The 19,002-nt window shown below is 41.9% G+C and overlaps 1 protein-coding gene across 1 annotated transcript in view; it reads left to right on the top strand.

The window, feature by feature from the left end:
- The window catches only part of LOC146468771 (dynein beta chain, ciliary-like), a 58,743-nt gene extending 41,571 nt beyond the window's left edge, over positions 1-17,172 (top strand). Inside the window, exons 47-65 of the mRNA XM_085124132.1 lie at positions 480-989; positions 1,336-1,662; positions 2,362-2,625; positions 3,655-3,890; positions 4,322-4,444; positions 4,973-5,177; positions 5,485-5,790; positions 8,044-8,214; positions 8,972-9,094; positions 9,267-9,460; positions 10,051-10,258; positions 10,954-11,022; positions 11,289-11,516; positions 12,008-12,199; positions 12,714-12,833; positions 13,273-13,515; positions 14,192-14,374; positions 15,021-15,308; positions 16,254-17,172. Of these exons, the coding sequence (XP_084980258.1) occupies positions 480-989; positions 1,336-1,662; positions 2,362-2,625; positions 3,655-3,890; positions 4,322-4,444; positions 4,973-5,177; positions 5,485-5,790; positions 8,044-8,214; positions 8,972-9,094; positions 9,267-9,460; positions 10,051-10,258; positions 10,954-11,022; positions 11,289-11,516; positions 12,008-12,199; positions 12,714-12,833; positions 13,273-13,515; positions 14,192-14,374; positions 15,021-15,308; positions 16,254-16,583 (4,320 nt within the window). The 3' untranslated portion in view covers positions 16,584-17,172. The remainder of the gene's footprint in view (positions 1-479; positions 990-1,335; positions 1,663-2,361; positions 2,626-3,654; positions 3,891-4,321; positions 4,445-4,972; positions 5,178-5,484; positions 5,791-8,043; positions 8,215-8,971; positions 9,095-9,266; positions 9,461-10,050; positions 10,259-10,953; positions 11,023-11,288; positions 11,517-12,007; positions 12,200-12,713; positions 12,834-13,272; positions 13,516-14,191; positions 14,375-15,020; positions 15,309-16,253) is intronic.
- The last annotated feature ends 1,830 nt before the right edge of the window (positions 17,173-19,002 follow it).

Below are 19,002 nucleotides of genomic sequence, written 5' to 3'. Positions count from 1 at the left end.
GCTATACAAATTTATTTTTTAATGTCAGGGTCTCATCCACAGTCAGAGTCGACGTTTTAACCACCTGATACTGTGCAATAAGTAAAACCACAGGGAAATGGTACATACAATCAATGGCGTTCATTCAGTCACACGCAAAAAATTCGCAGACTCCTGCCCCGTATAACTACCTTGTTTGGTGCAACACACAACACAGTACTCCTCCATAGCTTTCATTTGAATGATGGCCCTTTAAGATTTCATCCACAGTCTCAAAGTTTAGAACAACATTAAACAGCGTAATAAACAGTACCACAGGAAAGTACTGCTCATTGCTTTTATTTGAGTGGTAACGCTTTAGAATTTTATCCACAGACTCTAGAGTTGGAACAGTCTTGTACAGCGTAATAACCAGTGCTGTGTAGAACTGCCCACTTTTACATTCCATCGGTAGACTAGCTGTTGAGTGCACTAACTCTGTATGTTTTTTCCCTTTGTAGATTACGTTATACCGTAATCTTCTTAAAAAGAAGTCGCTGGAGTTGAGCCAAAAAACCGAACGTCTGGAAAACGGTCTGCTTAAGCTACAGAGCACGGCGTCCCAGGTGGATGACTTGAAAGCAAAGCTGGCCTCGCAAGAAGTCGAGCTCAAACAGAAGAATGAAGATGCAGACAAACTCATCGAGAAGGTAGGCGTTGAAACGGAGAAAGTGAGCAAGGAGAAAGCGATTGCGGACGAGGAAGAAAAGAAGGTGCAAGTCATCGCTAAAGATGTGTCCGAAAAGCAGCGTTCTTGTGAAGAAGATTTAGCGAAGGCTGAACCTGCTCTCAAGGCCGCCCAAGAAGCTCTGAACACGCTGAACAAGAACAACTTAACCGAGCTCAAGTCGTTCGGTTCACCACCTTCTGCTGTTGTGAACGTGACCTCTGCTGTGATGGTGCTGCTTGCTCCGTCAACTAAGATTCCTAAGGACAGGAGCTGGAAACAGGCAAAAATCATGATGGCAAAGGTATAGCTTGTGGTACATCTACTTAAATAATTTTCAGTCCTAGTGATACGCGACTAGCCGGTGTGGCAAGCTTTTCCGCGGGGTATTTTACGTTTTACCCAGTTTTACTTTTAACCCCGCGCAAGTTCCCATTGTCGATCTTTGTCCCCGTTCGGAGGTCAGATGTTTTTAATACCCGCCTTCCCCTCCCCTCCCCCCCTTACTATGCTGAAAAACGCAAAAGAGAGACTTGAAAATTTCCGTTGTCACGAATGGTCAAGTATTTGTGACACACCACCCTTTAGTGCTATCATGAATCCTGCCGATAGCTTATGCTCATAGCAGCTGCTTTCCTTTCTCTCTCAAGGTCGATCAATTTTTAGACCAGCTCGTGAACTACGACAAAGAAAACATCGCTGATAGCAACCTTAAGGCGGTTCAGCCTTACCTTGATGATCCAGAGTTCGAGCCTGACTTCATCCGTGCCAAATCTGCGGCAGCTGCCGGTATTTGCGCATGGGCAATCAACATCATTAGGTTTTATCACGTTTTTTGCGACGTCGAGCCCAAGAGACAGGCCTTGGCCGCCGCTAATGCCGAGCTGGCTGCTGCTGAGGAAAAGCTTGCAAAGATCAAGGCGAAGATCGCGGAGTTGGATGAGAACTTAGCTGAACTTACAGCATCATTCGAGAAGGTAATGGTTGTAAGGGTTCTTTACTAGCAAATCTTAATGAAATTTGTTCCAAAAAGGTTAGGAGGGAAGGCTGTTCCTTCTAACAAAATCACAATCACTGGAACATTTATAGAGCACCTTGAAACAGCTTATCACGTACATATAAATTAACTTTCAATTAATAACTTTATTATAATAACTTTATTTCTATAGCACTCTTATCCTATGTTCAAGGCGCTTTACAGTCATGTAAAAAACATCATTGATAAATATTTACAAATTCACAACCATCTCCTATTATATTAACAATGATTAAAAATTAAAAACTAACGCAATATATACAAATCTAGAGAAACAATGATCTGTCATTACTAAATTTAGTAAACAAGTACGTCTTAAGTGATCTTTTAAAGCTCGATACCTCAAAAAAGCCCTTGTTATGTGTACCAACATTTGCTGGATGATAATATTGGACAGATGGCTAATCATAAAAACAATGTGGAGTCACAAAATGGTTGGGCAAAACGTTTGATCGGAATAACAGTAATAATCCAACTGAGCGCTAATGTTGATGCACTATCACCCCAGAGGGAATGATAAAACCGGCGCTTCAACGGTACAGTCCCTTCCCCACTCCACTTCAGAATGTGTGTGCCTCAGTTAAATTTAATTTGTGAGTTGTAGGACCGTTCCTGATTTTTGAACTGTAATTGTTCTAAGGCTACTGCTGAGAAACTGAAGTGCCAGAAGGAGGCAGAACAGACAGCAATGACGATCGAGTTGGCTAATCGATTGGTTGGCGGACTGGCTTCGGAAAATGTTCGTTGGGCCGAATCAGTGGCCAACTTCAAAGAGCAGGAGAAGACCTTGCCTGGTGATGTGCTGTTAACTACAGCGTTTGTTTCTTATATGGGCTGCTTTACGAGGAAATATCGTGACAACCTCATGAACGAAAAATGGCTTCCATTCCTGAAAGGCCAGTCGGTATGTAAAGCTAAAAGGTTTTTAACATGGTATTTATCGAATTAGCATGCAAATGACTCCATGGCGTTTGTAACCTCAACACTTAACAAGCATAATTTGATAAAGCGAAGCTGTTTTGGGATTGCCGATGTCACCACACAATTCTAGTTGTCTCTTTTTGCTTCGCGTTGGAAAGTTGCGGTGTAGAAGTTTCAATAGGCCATCTTAAAGTGTGTCCAGTTTTTTGTCCAAATGAACAAGATAGAGAAAACAAATTGATACGGTTGAAAAGAGAAAATATAGTTCAGGAAAATTCAAAATTTGAACAATCGCTTTTGTAGTGGCGAACGTGTTAAATAGTCTAAAATGCAATCGTCTCTTTGCACTAACCCTTTTGCGATCGACGGCTGACATTCAGACTAACAGGTTTATAAGCAATATACAACTGTTGTTAGTAGCAATTCTCAAGGTTCCTATGGCTATTTTAGCGGGGCTATTGTATGTAGCTATCCTCTCTTTCTTTCTGTTTTCCCTTTTACCCCACGTCGTATGTTGAACAGGGTTTAAAAAGATGTCGTTTTAACAGGAAGTTCCGGTATAAATGGGGCCTGGCCAGGCCATTCTCATCTTCAGTTGTCAATCAACCATCAGGGCGTATACAGCTGACAAAGAACATTTGCCTTTTTCATCGGCTTTTACCGATAAAATTGGCTTAGTTTTCAGAATAACCCTTGTTAAACAAATTAGAACTTGATATCTTATATTGCTGTGGTGATATATATTGTCAAATTTTGAGGCATATTTTTCAGAGGACGCTTGAGTCAACAACTTGCCACGACTGAACAGCGTCTAAATTTGCATCTCACGCCCGCAAAGGTGTGACATGAAAGAGGGGCTTGCCCTTTTATAGCGGAACTTCTTGTTTAACAGCAGCTCGGGCCTAGGTTACCCAAGTTACCCAATATAACCTCTAACCTTTAAGCTCCTTGAATGTTTCTTATTCAGAAGCCTGAGGTTTGAAAATTCGAACGTTTGTGTTTTTACTTCCAGGTTCCCATCAAAATTACTGAAAACCTCGATCCACTGACGCTGTTGACTGACAATGCAACGGTTGCCCAGTGGAACAACGAAAACCTGCCCAGTGACCGCATGAGTACAGAGAATGCCACCATACTCACAAACTGTGAGCGGTGGCCGCTTATGATCGATCCACAGCTACAAGGAGTAAAATGGATCAAAACTAGAGAGGGAGAACAACTACGAGTCGTCAGATTGGGACAGAAGGGGTACGTATTCCTTACTGGCTACATTATGGATTAGGGTTAGTCTTTGTTCCTCATCAGGAAAAACATACTGAATGATCTCAAAATGTTCGACTTTCGTTTGGGATTCAGATTTTTGTCAACTCTTTCAAAGCAATTGCACTAGAACACCGACTGATCATATTGGGGCGGTTTTTGGGCCTAAAACCAGTGGTTGTATAATCGAGGACGTCGTAAGGCGAGTTTCCACTCTCTTACTTGTTAATTCGGGTTTCAAATGAAGACAGGCCTACCACGGTTCCCGCTGTTCCCATTCCTCGTGTCCTCATAAGTTGTGTGAGAATTCTGTATTTTTTCAGGGGGGTGGGGTGGGGACCCTGTTCGTGTAATATCGTGTTGTCCGTAATAGCGAGATCTCCTTGACTGTAACTGATACGCGGATATTTCTTTCTCAGATACCTGGACGCTATCGAACGGGCAGTAGCAAATGGCGACTGTGTTCTGATTGAAAATATGGGCGAGAATATGGACCCAGTGCTGGATGCTCTTGTTGGCCGAAATACCATCAAGAAAGGAAGGTTTGTTGTGTAGAACATTTTGTTACTGGTATATCATCCGTACCACAGTACAAATCTGAACTACAGCACCATCAGAAAGTGCATTTCACCCAGAGAGTCCGGCAAAGGAAAGAATACCTACTACACACGAAAACGGTGCAACAGGAAAGCACTGCTTAACAGTTTTCATTTTAACGATCACACGTTAGAATTTTTAACCACAAAATCAAAAGTTAGAACCACCTTTTAAGGCACAAAAAACCGTACCACAGGAAAGTGCTTTCGTTTGAATGGTCACACTTTAGGATTTCATCTACAGACTAAAAGTGAGAAGCACCTTGTACAGCACAATAAACAATACCATAGGAAAGTACTGCTCTGTTGGTTTCATTTGAGTGGTCACACTTATTTATTTTGTCGACAAACTGAAAGGTTAGAAACACCTTGTGCAGTACAAAAAACGGTAGAACAAGAAAGGTCACATCTTGGGGTTAAGTGTGTATTTGGCTGGCTTCTAAAAGAGACTGTTGCCTCTCTGGCTCGTTTTAGGTACATCAAGATGGGTGACAAGGAGGTTGAGTACCATCCAGAGTTCCGTCTCATTCTTCACACCAAACTGGCCAATCCACATTACAAACCCGAGATGCAGGCCCAGACCACCCTTATTAACTTCACGGTCACACGTGAAGGCTTGGAAGACCAGCTGCTGGCTGACGTTGTACGTAAAGAGAGGCCTGATCTTGAGGAGACAAAGGTAATGGTCTGAGTTGTTACGCATACACCACACGAAAGTGACTGAAAGAATAGAAACAGCGTCTATTTTCTGTAACATGAACATATGTTGCGCGCGTAGGTGGTAATACGGGCAACAAACAATCGCAACTCAGTACAACGCATCATTTGTTGCGCGGCAAGTTGGAAGAAAATGTTGCCCGTATTACTTGGCCTTGTTAGTTTTGTTTTTAACGCTCTTCGTAGCGCGTTATTAGCCGCCGCGTGAAACGAGTAGTGGAAACACATGTCGGTGATATAATCAAGTGTATGTGGTTATTTTTCACCAGGCCAACTTGACGCAACAGATGAACCAGTTTACGATCAAGATCAAAGAGCTTGAAGATTCGCTGTTGGCGCGCCTCTCTGCTGCCGGTGGAAACTTCTTGGGTGACTACGCCCTTGTTGAGAACTTGGAGAACACTAAGAGGACTGCTGCAGAAATCGAGGTTAAAGTAGCAGAGGGTAAAACGACCGAGGTGAAGATCAATGAAGCCCGTGAGCAGTACAGACCAGCGGCAGCGCGATCGTCCCTCCTGTACTTCATATTGAACGACTTGAACAAGATCAACCCCATATACCAGTTCTCTCTAAAGGTTAGTTACAAAGAATTCTGCAGGTTTGCTGTCCCTTTTCTCGAGCCCGCGATTTTTGGCAAAAGCGTTGCTACGCGACGTGATGCATCTGTTTTCAGGCGATACCAGGAGGGAGGGGTCAACTTCGGCTTTTCGCAATCGGATTGCTTGTCCGGATGATGCGGGCCATCGTGACGTCACTTCCTGTAAAACCCGGGAAGTTTGAATGATTGATAAACTACAACCTCGCCAAATTTTTTTCTTGGATGATCAGTCAAATAATTCTACGCCAGGCCATCAAAGAATCATAGCTATGTATTAACCTATTACCATCATACATATAAACAGCATCATCGCTCATGAAGTTAATATTTCAAGTATGAAAACACGCAAAAGTTTGACACTGGTTGATAGCAAATGCGACAAAACAGTGACGGCCTGCGCCTCTTTGAAGAAAGATAACTTGAGAATCCAAAATAATTTTGCAAGGAGGGAAAAGTGGGATCTTACAGCGGTTAAGAGCTTTCGATTGGCCATTAAAAACAATTATCTAACAACTTAATAAAAATGATCAGTGGGTTTAAACGCATTTCTCCAGTACTGTCTGGCCGAGCGCTCGCGAAAAGAAAGGCGAAAACACTTTTTTTCTCCAGCTATCGGAAAAGCTACGTTGCAAAGAACCCTTCAGTACTAAGTAATTTGCCAGTTGGTAATTGTTAATGGGCGATGGGGTTTGCTTTTTTTGCTTAATTATCTCACAAAAACAGGCAAATATGACAAGACTTTCCTTGCGAGGCCGAGCGGCTGACGCCAGCTTCAAGGCAAAATAGTCCAAACATTCTGTATCTAAACATCAAAATTCTAGTGGCAATGCACAAGTTTTTTTCTCACAGGTTTGGAATACATAAGGCGGGTTCAATTACTCACTGGACTAGTACTTAAGTTTAATTCAACTTCAACTCTTTCATCATCTTACTAATGTAAATCAACTGAAACACAGCATTTATCGTCTCCTTGCTCATTTGTTTTGTGGATCATAAGTTTATTTCTATGACAAGATGTCTCCGTATTGGAGATCTAGAGAAAGCTGAAGATATTGTGAATATGTTTGGGCAGAAAACTGAGTCAGGAGTACAAGATTTGGTGTGAAATTTCGAGAAATTTCTCGCAAAAAGTAATTATCAGTTCAAAAGAAAGTCCGTTTCCTCGGGCGTCCGCATATTTTGCAAGCTTTTTTCAAAATTCTAGGTTGCTCAGCAAAAGTCTTCTTTACAAAGGTTAAATGGCATGGGTAAATTAACATAAACTCCTTTGAATCATTTTGTATCTATCAATTATTTTAATAATAGTAGAGGCAAATTTTATAACTTCAGGTCAAGTTTCAGCAATAAACACCAACTTATAATTTTCACTGTTTTTCACTCGGCGAAACAAACGCACTGATCATTTTTACAGTTGAATATAACCTACTAATCTCAACTGGAACGTTTTCACTAAGATTTGACCTCGTCCCGAGCCAAATGTCAGTTTCACCAGTACTTTGTATAATTAATAAGATGTAATTTTTCTGGCGCGGACAATCTCAGCTTTTCCGATCAGCGCAAGTACACGTAACTCTTCACTGCAATAATTTCAGCATAATTAATGGGTTGAAAATAATGAACACTTACCTATATCGAGAAAAGAAGATTAAAAATCTATTCAGCAAGAAAACAAACCCCATCCGGAGCCTGGCTGGAAAAAAAAGTCGTTTGATGCAATAAAATCACCAGCGCCATTTTCGAAACTGGACAAAATCCCGCGCTTCACAGGAAGTGACGTCATGATGGCCCGTATCATCCGGACAGCCGAGCCCACGAGTTGACCTCTCCCTCCTGGGCGATACCAAAACCGACAGTAACCCTAAATTGTGTTTTTGTCAAACCGACGAAGTTGTATCTTGCAAATTAGCGGCAGTAGAATTGTAGTCTGCGTAATTTTAGACCAGAAAAATTTGCAGGAGGCCATTCGTTCAAATCAAGGCAATATGTGCTATAGAAAAGGCAGACACGAAGCGATATTGGAATAGAGTAAAATTATTGTTCGCGCCTTATGCATTTTGTTTTCAGCTAAACTTAGCGAATGTATACGTAGCTGTAACAGTATTTCAGGGGTACAAAAACACGACTTAACCTTTGATTTATCAGTTGAGTTTCGAGTATCGAGGGCTTAAAACAAAGGCCGTTTATTGATCACCACCGGATTCAATACTAAAGGGACTTTTTTTATCTACAGGCCTTCAATGTGGTGTTCCAAAAAGCCATCGACAAAGCTGAACCCGCGGAAGAGGTCAAAGCCCGAGTAAACAATCTGATCGATTGCATCACCTTCTCTGTCTTCATCTACACCACACGTGGATTATTTGAGAAGGACAAACTCATCTTCACTGCTCAAGTGGCATTCCAGGTAAGTAGTGCCAACCACCGCTAATGCTTTCCTATAGCGCTTTCTATATGTTTAGTTTAACTGAAGATGAAATTGGACGCCAGCATTGGCGCAGTCCGTAATCGCTAACAATCAATTGATAACTGCCCCCTCTCTGCTCTTGTAAACGGAAGACTGGGGATCGCTCTCTTAAACTCAGCATATTTAATGAAGATCTAAGCTCTACATGAACAAACTTCGAAGTAAGGCGAGTCATCAAAAGAGAATCTCCTCTCTCGTTCGATCGCGTAACCTGTTGAAATCTCCCGCATTTCCACTACGGTTGGGTCCATCCTTCTTTCAGGAAGTTTACTTAGGACTTACGACAAACGTTTACAACTTGATTGAATCAATTTTAAATTAAACAGGAAATTTTAACAGCCATTGATGTTTATTATTGAATGCAAACTGGCCAGATTGCGGGTCCGCTACTTTTTTCGAATGGTGTGGTGGGTTCTTTTAATGCCTCTCATTAATTTAGTTTGCCTTGGAGGCGTTTGAGTAAGTACAGGACAATGTCATCGGGGGGGGGGGGGGGGGGGCGCAAGGTGGAGCCTCTCTCGCGCGCTCATCCTCGATGAACTTCCGATTTATAGCGAATTTGTAATGCGCATTTGAAAATCGTTCAGGTCAATATTTACGCAATCTAAATATTATTATCATTATAATAATTTATTAGTAGAATTATTATTAATTATTACAATCCCGTAAATCTTTTTTCTTCTCCTTATTTTCGCAGATTCTGCTGATGAAAAAAGAAATTGTTCCGCACGAGTTGGAATTCCTGCTCCGTTTCCCTGCTGTTATGAACGTCACAAGCCCTGTAGACTTCCTCAACAACCTTTGCTGGGGAGGAATTAAAGTACGTTTATTTAACTGTTAAACACATTTAAAATTAATCCTCAGAACAGTCATCGTACAAAACATGAGATCAAGAAGAGTTAAGGTCCAGATCAGATGTTAATGTCTTTGCCGATGTTAATACCAAGGGAATAAGACACTCATGATTTTTTTCGCCGCCATTTTCTCTGTAGGCTCTGAGTAACATGGAAGAATTCCGTAATCTGGATCGTGACATTGAAGGATCTGCCAAGCGATGGAAGAAGTTTGTGGAAAGCGAGTGTCCCGAGAAAGAGAAGTTCCCTCAAGAGTGGAAAAACAAAAGCTCTCTGCAGAAACTGTGCATGATGAGAGCTCTGAGGCCGGACAGAATGACTTACGCTGTGAGGTAAGGCTTGTAAACTTGTAGCTTCTCAAAGACTCACTCGCATTTAAGGAATTTAGAGGGAGAGTATAGTATACATTTGGAGTAGCAAGCAAGGAACGTTTTTGTGTACCGTCTTTAAACCCTGTCGCTCTAAACTCCTCTCGTCCCCGGGGACGCTAAACAAGCCAACTACGTGAAATACCAGAGACCCGAACGACTTCGTACATGCTAAGAAACTTGCCAGAAAGAAACCTCTGCTAGCAGGCTAGCAGGGTAGTCGTTTTTTCTGCCTAACTGGACGAGACAGTGCGAATTAAAACAACAACAACAAACATTAATATTTTGAATAAACTTTGACAAGTCAATTTTCGTAGTAGCCATTGAATCAATGATAGCTCAAAACGTAGAGATATGTAAACCGCAGGCGAGTAGCAGCGAAGCCATTTGGCTTTTTTATAATTTGTCTTAGATTTTCTCTGTTCATTTGTTTCCTCTTTCAACGTTTAATAAAGTGTTCATGGTTTTCGGATGCGCACGGTAACTTTCAAACTGCATTTGTCTTTGGCTTGGTGTGTTAACCTTACCAACACTCACACTGTTCCTTTCTACAGCGGCTTTGTTGAAGAGAAGATGGGTGCAAAGTACGTGGAGAATCGCCAAGTGGAATTTGCCAAGTCGTACGAGGAGAGCGGGCCTGGAACACCAATCTTCTTCATCCTCTCCCCAGGGGTGGATCCTTTGAAGGACGTGGAGGCCCTGGGAAAGAAACTCGGCTTCACTTTTGATAACAAGAATTTCCACAACGTGTCGCTAGGGCAGGTGAGTGGAAAGTCACTGGTCATTTGCCTTATCCTTCCCGGCTCGTCAATAACGCGAACTCTGAATACTAGCCAACTCACGAGCTAATGATTGTGTTTACCCTGCCGTCAGGCACACTTACGATCCAAACTTTAAACGGTATACCGAACAAGTAACACCTTGCATTGTTGTTTCACTGTTTTAATCCAAAGTCCCAGTTGTCTCACGTTATTACACAGTAAACTCGCTATTTTAACTCGCTGTTGTCGCTGTTTTAACTCGCTGCTCTCAACTAAGTCTTTGCACGTGTTGTTTTCATTTTATAGAAATGTTTTCTACGCGTGACGTTACGTCACACAACATTGCACGGCTGTAGAGGGGAGGGTAGATTTCAAAATTTCGCACACAACCAAACGATCACCGAAAGCAGAAGCAAACAGTGATTCAAAATTCACCCTCAACCGATGAAGTGAACTTTTAAATCGTTGAACTGACCCTCTGTGGTGGGTGAATGTCACAAGGGAGATCAACCTTCAAGCTTAGGACATAACTGGGTTGCTTCCTGAACCAGGCAATACAAAGGCTGGGAAGGACAATACGAGTGAAGAAAGTTGAATACCTCTCTCTTGTGTACAGAAAGTCGTACTATTAATGGGACCGTGAACACGGTCACCTTGGTTCGAGATACTAAGTTTGAAATTATTTCTGTTTTTCAGGGTCAAGAAATTGTCGCAGAACAGAGTCTGGACTTGGCTGCCAAGGAGGGACATTGGGTTATTTTGCAGGTAAAACTTAAAAGGAGTTCCGATATTGCTACAGCCACTCGTTGCAAGTGAACACAAACATGTATTTGTGCCTTTAAGCTAGCGTTCTACGCTTGTTGCTGTTTTGTGTTTCCCTAATGTCCAGAATATGATGCAATAAAAAACTTCAACTCTAAGAAATTCACACCCAGAGCCTTCAGGTTTTCTATAGTCGATCGTTTATTCGGGAACGACAAAGTACTAAATTTCACATAAAATTTGACTGATTTGGCTTGCTGTCGTTTTAGAATATCCATCTTGTAAAGAAATGGTTGCCAACTTTGGAGAAGAAGCTAGAGGCGTACAGTGAAGGTAGTCATGAGAACTATCGAGTGTACATCTCAGCTGAACCAGCAGGCTCGCCTGATGCTCATATCATACCTCAGGGAATCCTGGAGTCCTCCATCAAGATCACGAACGAGCCACCTACTGGCATGATGGCTAACTTGCACCAGGCGCTGGATAACTTTAACCAGGTCAGTACCGCGCCTTTTCGATGACTTTACTTGGGTTTGTTCTTGCTGTGCTCTCCTAAAGCTCCTGAAACGGCCATCATCAACCTGTCGACTTCTCGGCTTATCGAGTGAAAAAAAGCAAACTAAAGCTAATAATCAATTGCCTCCGCGTTTGGCGCCAAATACGTGGTTTTCGCGCTTGCCAACGGCTAGACACACCTTTCCCCACGATGCCAACGGTTGACGATTTTCACGTTTTTCCGCGCTTGACACCGGTTTTGATAACATTTTTTCTCGCGCTTGTCACCTTTACCGAGTTACTTGTTTTCTGTTCGGCGTTTACATTTTCCCCAAATCTTTCCTGGTAAGCTTGGCACCGCAGTATGTTCTTTAACCGTGCTCCAGTAGTAGTTGGAACTGACTAGAATTTATTGAAAAGCCTTCAGGGGTCTTCATTGCATGAAACTACCTTACAATTAAATGAATATATCTTCTCTCTTTTCCTTCATCAGGACACTCTTGAGATGTGCGCCCGAGAAAACGAATTCAAGAGCATTCTGTTCGCGTTGTGCTATTTCCACGCGTGCGTGGCCGAGCGCCGTAAGTTTGGTCCTCAGGGATGGAACAGGTCTTACCCGTTCAACACTGGTGATTTGACCATCAGTGTGAATGTACTCTACAATTACCTTGAGGCTAACGCTAAGGTAAATACGACTATTGCAGGCGTTGCAAAGCGCTTCACACATCACTTTTTTTACCCCTTTCATTTGGGGGGGGGGGGGGGGGGGATTCACAAACATCGTGCAAGATTCGCCGGTGATATTTCCCAGACTAAAGCCTTCTCATAGCTATTCAATCGAAAAAGTTTTCAGCACCGACGAACTCACGAACTGTTTTTTCAGATGACAAACACGAAAGCGTGGAAGATGTAGATTTGTAATATTTTCATTTTCAGTGGTTTGCAGTTTCAGCGATTTCATGTTTAACAAAGAGCCTCTGCCGTTGTTTGTGGCGTTTACTTTCCTCTGAAATTTAATTGTCTGAAAATTGAACGAGGAAATGCTCTTTGGCCTCGAAGTCTAGCGCTCCACAAACTGGACAGTTAAGACGTACCAATAAATGGCTGAAATGGCTAGAATGCGAACAAGAAAAGATTTCAAATTTTTGGAGAGACCTGTCCGAAATATTAAGCATTGTATTTTTGCTTTTCTCATTCAGGTTCCTTGGACTGATCTGCGTTACTTGTTCGGTGAGATCATGTACGGAGGTCACATCACTGATGACTGGGATAGGAGACTGTGTAAGACTTACCTGGAGGAATACATGAAACCAGACATGGTAGGGATCTTGTAAAAGTTATGATTCCGCGCATAAATCCTTTCCGGCATAACACAAGGAACGCTTAGAGTTGTCAATAGCGATATACAAATGATCAGGAATGGCGGGATCCCATTAGAGATGTCTCTGTGCGGCCCCAATATATTTAGCAGTTAAACCTAGTTATCAAACGAAACCTATACAAATGGCCATGACGCTATCCAAATTCAGTAATTTCTAAATGCTTGGTGGTCGATTGTTCTTGTGTGGTTCATGGTTATAAACCACTTAGCTTTACAGTGCTGGTGTGAACTGACAAATCTACTGTTAAAATGGGAAATCAAATGGACGACCTATATTCCGCGGAGTATACGCAACTCCGTGTCTCCGTGTGTAATGTAAAATCATTGCCTTAAAGAATTGTCCGTTATCTCAAGTTGGCTGTATTTGTTTTACTCAGCTTGAAGGTGAGATGAACCTTGCCCCGGGCTTCCCCATTCCTCCTAACTCGGACTACAAAACCTACCACAACTACATCGATGAAGTGCTTCCCGCCGAGAGCCCCTACCTATATGGCCTACACCCTAACGCTGAGATCGGCTTCTTGACGGCCACCTCGGACAATCTGTTCCGTACTGTGTTGGAGATGCAGCCCAGAGACGCTGGAGCTGGCGGCGGCGGAGGACAGACTCGGGAGGAGAAGGTGGGTCATTGTCATCATAACGAATGCTCATTGCTAGTTTCTGTTCAAACAGGGCTAGATCTTGGCTCTTACTTTATCTCACCCTTCGTTCGATGCTTTATACAAAAAAATGTTGCTATAGGTTTTTTTTTTTTAGTTATCGAGTCGGCCTTTGACTTGAATTGAATATCAGATATGGGTGGGTCAAGCTTAGTCCCTGTCGCCGTGTTGTTTTCTTAGACCACAAGCGTTGGTCTACATTCTCTCTCTACCCAAGTGTATGAATGGGTCGCATCATTAGGGAGATAAAACAAAGCGGTGTGATGATAACTCTATGGCGGACAAGCATTCCATTCGTTGGGGGGGGGGGGGGGGGGTGGTAATACTCTTAGTCACTTCATGTTTGGTAACTCTGCGAGTGACCAGCATCCCATCCAAGGGAGGAGTAGCAATACTCGTAGTGTCTTCATGCCACTGAAAAGTACTATGAGCACCGTCTGTTGTGCGAGTAAGGACTCTGCATGTCTTTTTTCTTGATTAACCTGCAACAGCAGACTTCTGGAAACTCCTCGTGGGTCTTGCTTTTTTCTAGAAAAAAAAAAAGAAAAAAAGAAAAAACATTGCCAAGGCTACTATCGAACGATATCTGGTTTCAAAGGTCTTTAATATTTCCTGGTTGTTGTTTGTTTGCAAACAGGTCAAGCAGGTTTTGGATGAAATCCTCGAGAAGCTGCCTGATGAGTTTAACGTGCAGGAGATGATGGCTCGTGTGGAAGACCGCACACCATACACTGTGGTCGCCTTTCAGGAGTGCGAACGAATGAATATCTTAACAAGTGAGATCAAACGGTCGCTAAAAGAGCTGGACTTGGGTCTTAAAGTAAGTTCTACAATTCCTTTCTGAAATGATACTACAGCTTCGATTAATTTCAGGCCTTGTTGCTTTTCGCGAGCCCTTAGGTCGCGAGTGTTTTAATTCTCTCTGGAAAGGAGGTCATCTTCCAGTCGTAAAATAAACTTTACCTTGAACTTAAAAATAAAAAAAATGCACTTAAGATTATCTCTGATCCTGTATCGGAAGTTATGCCGTAATAAGATAAAACACTCGTGAAAGTTGATTTCCTGTTCTCTCTGAGAGCTGATGATAATCCTCTGTACACATTAGCTTTTTTTCTACACAATCTGATGAAAGCCTGTTTTTTTTTTATTGTGTAGAGCACCACTTACATGACACGAACAACTGTAGATAACTGGGTGGGCCAGTCGCCTAGTTAGTGGAAAAAATTGTGGGAATTTTAAGAAAATTTGTAAGAAATATCGGGGACTTTACCGGGCGCCTTAGCATACCCAGTAAATTACTTTTGGTGTGCTGTTGTGGTACTTGACAGTAGTTTTCTATGGTATAGTTTATTTGCAAAATTCTGGGAGTGGGGCATTCAGAAAAATTGTAACATGTGCGGTTAAGAACTTATGGGAGAAACACAACGGTGTTAATAACGAAGAATAATTAAACTCTTACTTTGTAGGGAGAACTTACGATCACCGCTGATATGGAGGAGTTAGGCAACGCACTCTTCTTGGACGATGTCCCAGAATCCTGGACGCGCCGTGCTTACCCGTCCATGTCAGGCCTGGCTGCATGGTTTGTAGACTTGCTGCTGCGAATTAAAGAGTTGGAGAGCTGGACTTCAGACTTCTGTCTGCCTAATGTCGTGTGGCTGTCCGGTTTCTTCAACCCTCAGTCCTTCCTTACAGCTATCGAACAGTCCATGGCGAGAAAGAACGAATGGCCTTTGGACAAGATGGCTCTACAGGTACGCCCGCTTTTAAACGCGCAATTGTGCCTCATTTAAGGCGGCACTGTCACGGCGATTTCTCTGTATTGTGCTCAAAACTGCTCAAATTATTGACATAGAACCTTTTCTCTAACATAAAATTTCTCTTAGAGCACTTGGAGGAAATTATTGAGTTTTCCAAGGTAGAACGAACTATAATCAGTTTTTAGCGATTTCTCTAAAATGCACAGGAAGAACTTGAAAAAATTGGCCAATTTTTTTAAGTTGCAATCCATTCCCATCCAAACCATCTGCAGCCAAAAATAATTAATACCAGTTTCTGTTGTGCACTGCAAGAACAACTGTTAAGAAAACTGAACCATTATTTTAACGTTTCCATGGCTGCAAATATGTTTTTGGCTATTCAAAGTTACGCTTAAAATAGGTGACACCGCCCCTTTAAGGCATACACTTAAAAAATCACAATTTTTTGGTATTGTTTTGCTTTTGGTTAGACTTACCTGAAGTGCGTACTCAGTGTGGCATAATTATCCAAAAAAGGAAATATAATTTGGTGGAAAAATTTGAAAACTAATTTTGTAAAAACGTTAATTTCTTGTTCGTCGCATTCAAATTAGATGAAACCATTTTGCAACAACAACAACAACAACATTCATTTCAAAACTTAATTACAATGTAAGGTAGCTTTCACCTGCAAGTTGAAACGACCTATTTGAGGCAGGGGAAAGGCACAAAAAGAGAAAACATGTATTACTTACAGTACTGGCCAATTGGAATCAGTGGTCAAGACGACGAGACGAGCTGACGAGCAGATCATTTATATTCCCAGTTCTCTTTGTTTGTAAGAATTAACGCAGTGTTCTCTGTATGCGCCCCTTAGTATCCTTCGCTTCCTACAATCGAAACGCTTGCGACAATAGGCTTGGTACGAGTTCTCAATTCTGATATAATGTTTCTTACCAGGTGGATGTCACAAAGAAAAACAAAGAGGACTTCAACAGTCCGCCCAGAGAAGGTGCGTATGTACATGGTCTGTTCATGGAGGGTGCACGGTGGGATACACAGACAGGCATGATAGCTGAATCAAGGCTAAAAGAACTCACTCCTGGTATGCCTGTCATGTTTATCCGCGCCATCCCAGTGGACAAACAAGAAACCAAGAACGTGTACGAGTGTCCCGTGTACAAGACAAGACAGCGAGGCCCTACGTATGTGTGGAATTTCTTCCTCAAGACCAAGGAGTCGCCTGCTAAATGGACTCTAGCAGGAGTGGCCCTTCTTCTGAGCGCTTGAACCTCTAACGTGTGTGCTTATTTTGAGTGTTACTCTGCCACTTTAAAGTGTTTACTCATTGGTGCTTTGAAAATTATTCAGCCTGTCGTAGTGGTCACTTACATTGGAAACTCGTTGTAGGAATTTCTTCCTTAAATTAAGTGAACTTCTTGGTGCTAGATCCGCGTGTTATTACGTGTGGTTTCTGTGGTTTTCCATTTGACGTCTTCCGTATTTTTGGATTTTGTGTTAACGGGATGTCAACTTTTTATAAATTACCAAGCTTTTCATGAATCATCGCAAACAAATCACGCACAATCTCCTTCACTTAAGTTCTCTTTTTAGTCGGCTCATTATCATTTTGCTTTTTCCATTCCAAAAAAAAATATTTTGTCAAAACCATTTTCAAGGTCACACTCATATTTTCACTCTCAAGGTGTTGAAACAAATCGCATTTTTATATCCATTCGTCATAACGTGTTTTTTCTTCAGTTCTTTCATTAGTAAGTTGTGCTGAAAACTCACTCTCTCGTAGCACTTTCAAAGTGTAAAAATATTTATGTGTACAAGTTGTTTGTGAAATAAAAAAACTGAAATTAGACAAAACTTATCCCAGTCGTGTGTTTTTGAAGTTGTGGTTAGCAGTGTTCGAAAATTCGGAAAATAGCACGCGCGTAGGGCTACAGAGCTCTTCTCTTTTGCGCATGACTGACGGCGGGAAGGGTGTATGACGTAGTCAAAGCCGATCTGCTCTGTGGTCGAGAATGCTTAAAGACGGTGCCTCCTTTTGCTACTGCGCATACGTTCTGCGCATCTCGGGATGGTCCGACAAACTCTCAATTCTCTTTCTTATGTTTATGAGTATGCGGGGAAAAAGATCTTAGCAAGTGTTATTGAAATCCAAAAAGAAGATTAGGGGTAACCATGCATTTTCAGAGATAATTTTAATTAATAGGCACCGTTCTTCAAATACAGATAAAGTTCTACTTACGAGTCCGTTTTATAAAGGTTGTTGTTGTTGTTGTTGTTGTTGTTGTTGACTCAACACATGTTTGTGTACGCGTTTCATGTAGCCATTTCCAAACTTGCCATTCCTTGTGTAAGCGACTCCATTCAGCTGCGGCCTTGTCCTCACACCCAGTTGTAGGATTCAGTAAAGATGGGAACACGGCCAGTTGATCCCTCCCGTCTTGAATCAGGGATGCTGAGTCAAGCGCTAAACCCCGAGAAACGAAACATGAGCACGATAGAAGGTGTTCCTCTTCATGCGTCCACTGTGCGATAACTCCTTGCCCAATTACCCCAGTACCGAATCTCTGCTCATAGTCTATCTGTAGAAAGGATGAAGTCTTCATGAGCAGTGTAACGCGCAGTGCGACTACTATTACCGGGGTCACTTAAAACTGGCCAATTAGATCACAGTATGATACGAACAGTGAATAATTCCAAAATTTGGGGGTTTAATTGTTGTTTTCCGTCTACTCGTGATTGGTTCAATCGGCTCTGGTTGAAATTCATTGTTCTTGTCCTGCAATCTGATTGGCCAGTTTTTTTTTTAAGTGACCCCGGTTAATATGGACGCCAAAGAGACTGACGCAAGTGTCCACTTACCTGGGTGTACGTATTAAGCGGGCTCTGAAAATAAACATCATCGATGTATAAAGACTAAAAAATACAAGTTAAGGTGGGGGTAAACGTGAATGTGAATGGAATTTTAAGAGGTTTAAAGAAGGGATAAAAGAAAGAAAATGATTTTTGGAACACCAACACACAGTTGATACCCACGCAAGACCACCCCAGGTTGCTAGTGGACTAACTTGGTATCCGTCTTTTAATATTATTACCTACAAATTCTAATTTTAAAACTTCACCAAATCTTCAATATATCTTATTTCTCTTAATTTTACCAATCCTTCTGGGAAAACTATCTTCTCCCAAATATACCAAAAAATCACCCAAAAATTCACAAAACACCCCACAACATAGATTCACGGAATGAGCAGAGAGTTTTTGGATTGCTTGAAACGTGAACGAGATATTTCCATTCAACCGATTTTAAGCGGCGTGGAAACGGCTTTCAGGTTTACCCCCGCCTTAAAAGCAACAGAACGATATTTGATTTCTTTGTGATTCAGCCAGAACTGAGGACTGAATATTAGACAATTTGTTCAGTGCTTAGATAACAAGTGTCCGTAAAGAGAGGTTAACTTTGTTTGCGAGCGTGTCACCCAGGTCACAGAAAATGTCCATTTTCAACTGTCCGTATTCTGGGTGTCCTTATTAAACGGGCTAATGTAAGAGAAAATAAAGGAGCTAATTTTCGTCTGGACAAACAAAACTGTCCGAAATTAGCGGGTGAATGTCGGTATATACTAAGCGGGATTCCACTATAATCACATATCACAATCGTTCCGGGCCTGCTTAAAAGCCGATTAAGATC

This window comes from Pavona decussata, unplaced genomic scaffold, assembly GCF_977016875.1.
Source record: "Pavona decussata unplaced genomic scaffold, jaPavDecu1.1 SCAFFOLD_129, whole genome shotgun sequence".
Taxonomy (NCBI): Eukaryota; Metazoa; Cnidaria; class Anthozoa; order Scleractinia; family Agariciidae; genus Pavona; species Pavona decussata.
This window is presented reverse-complemented; position numbering and strand designations above follow the sequence as displayed.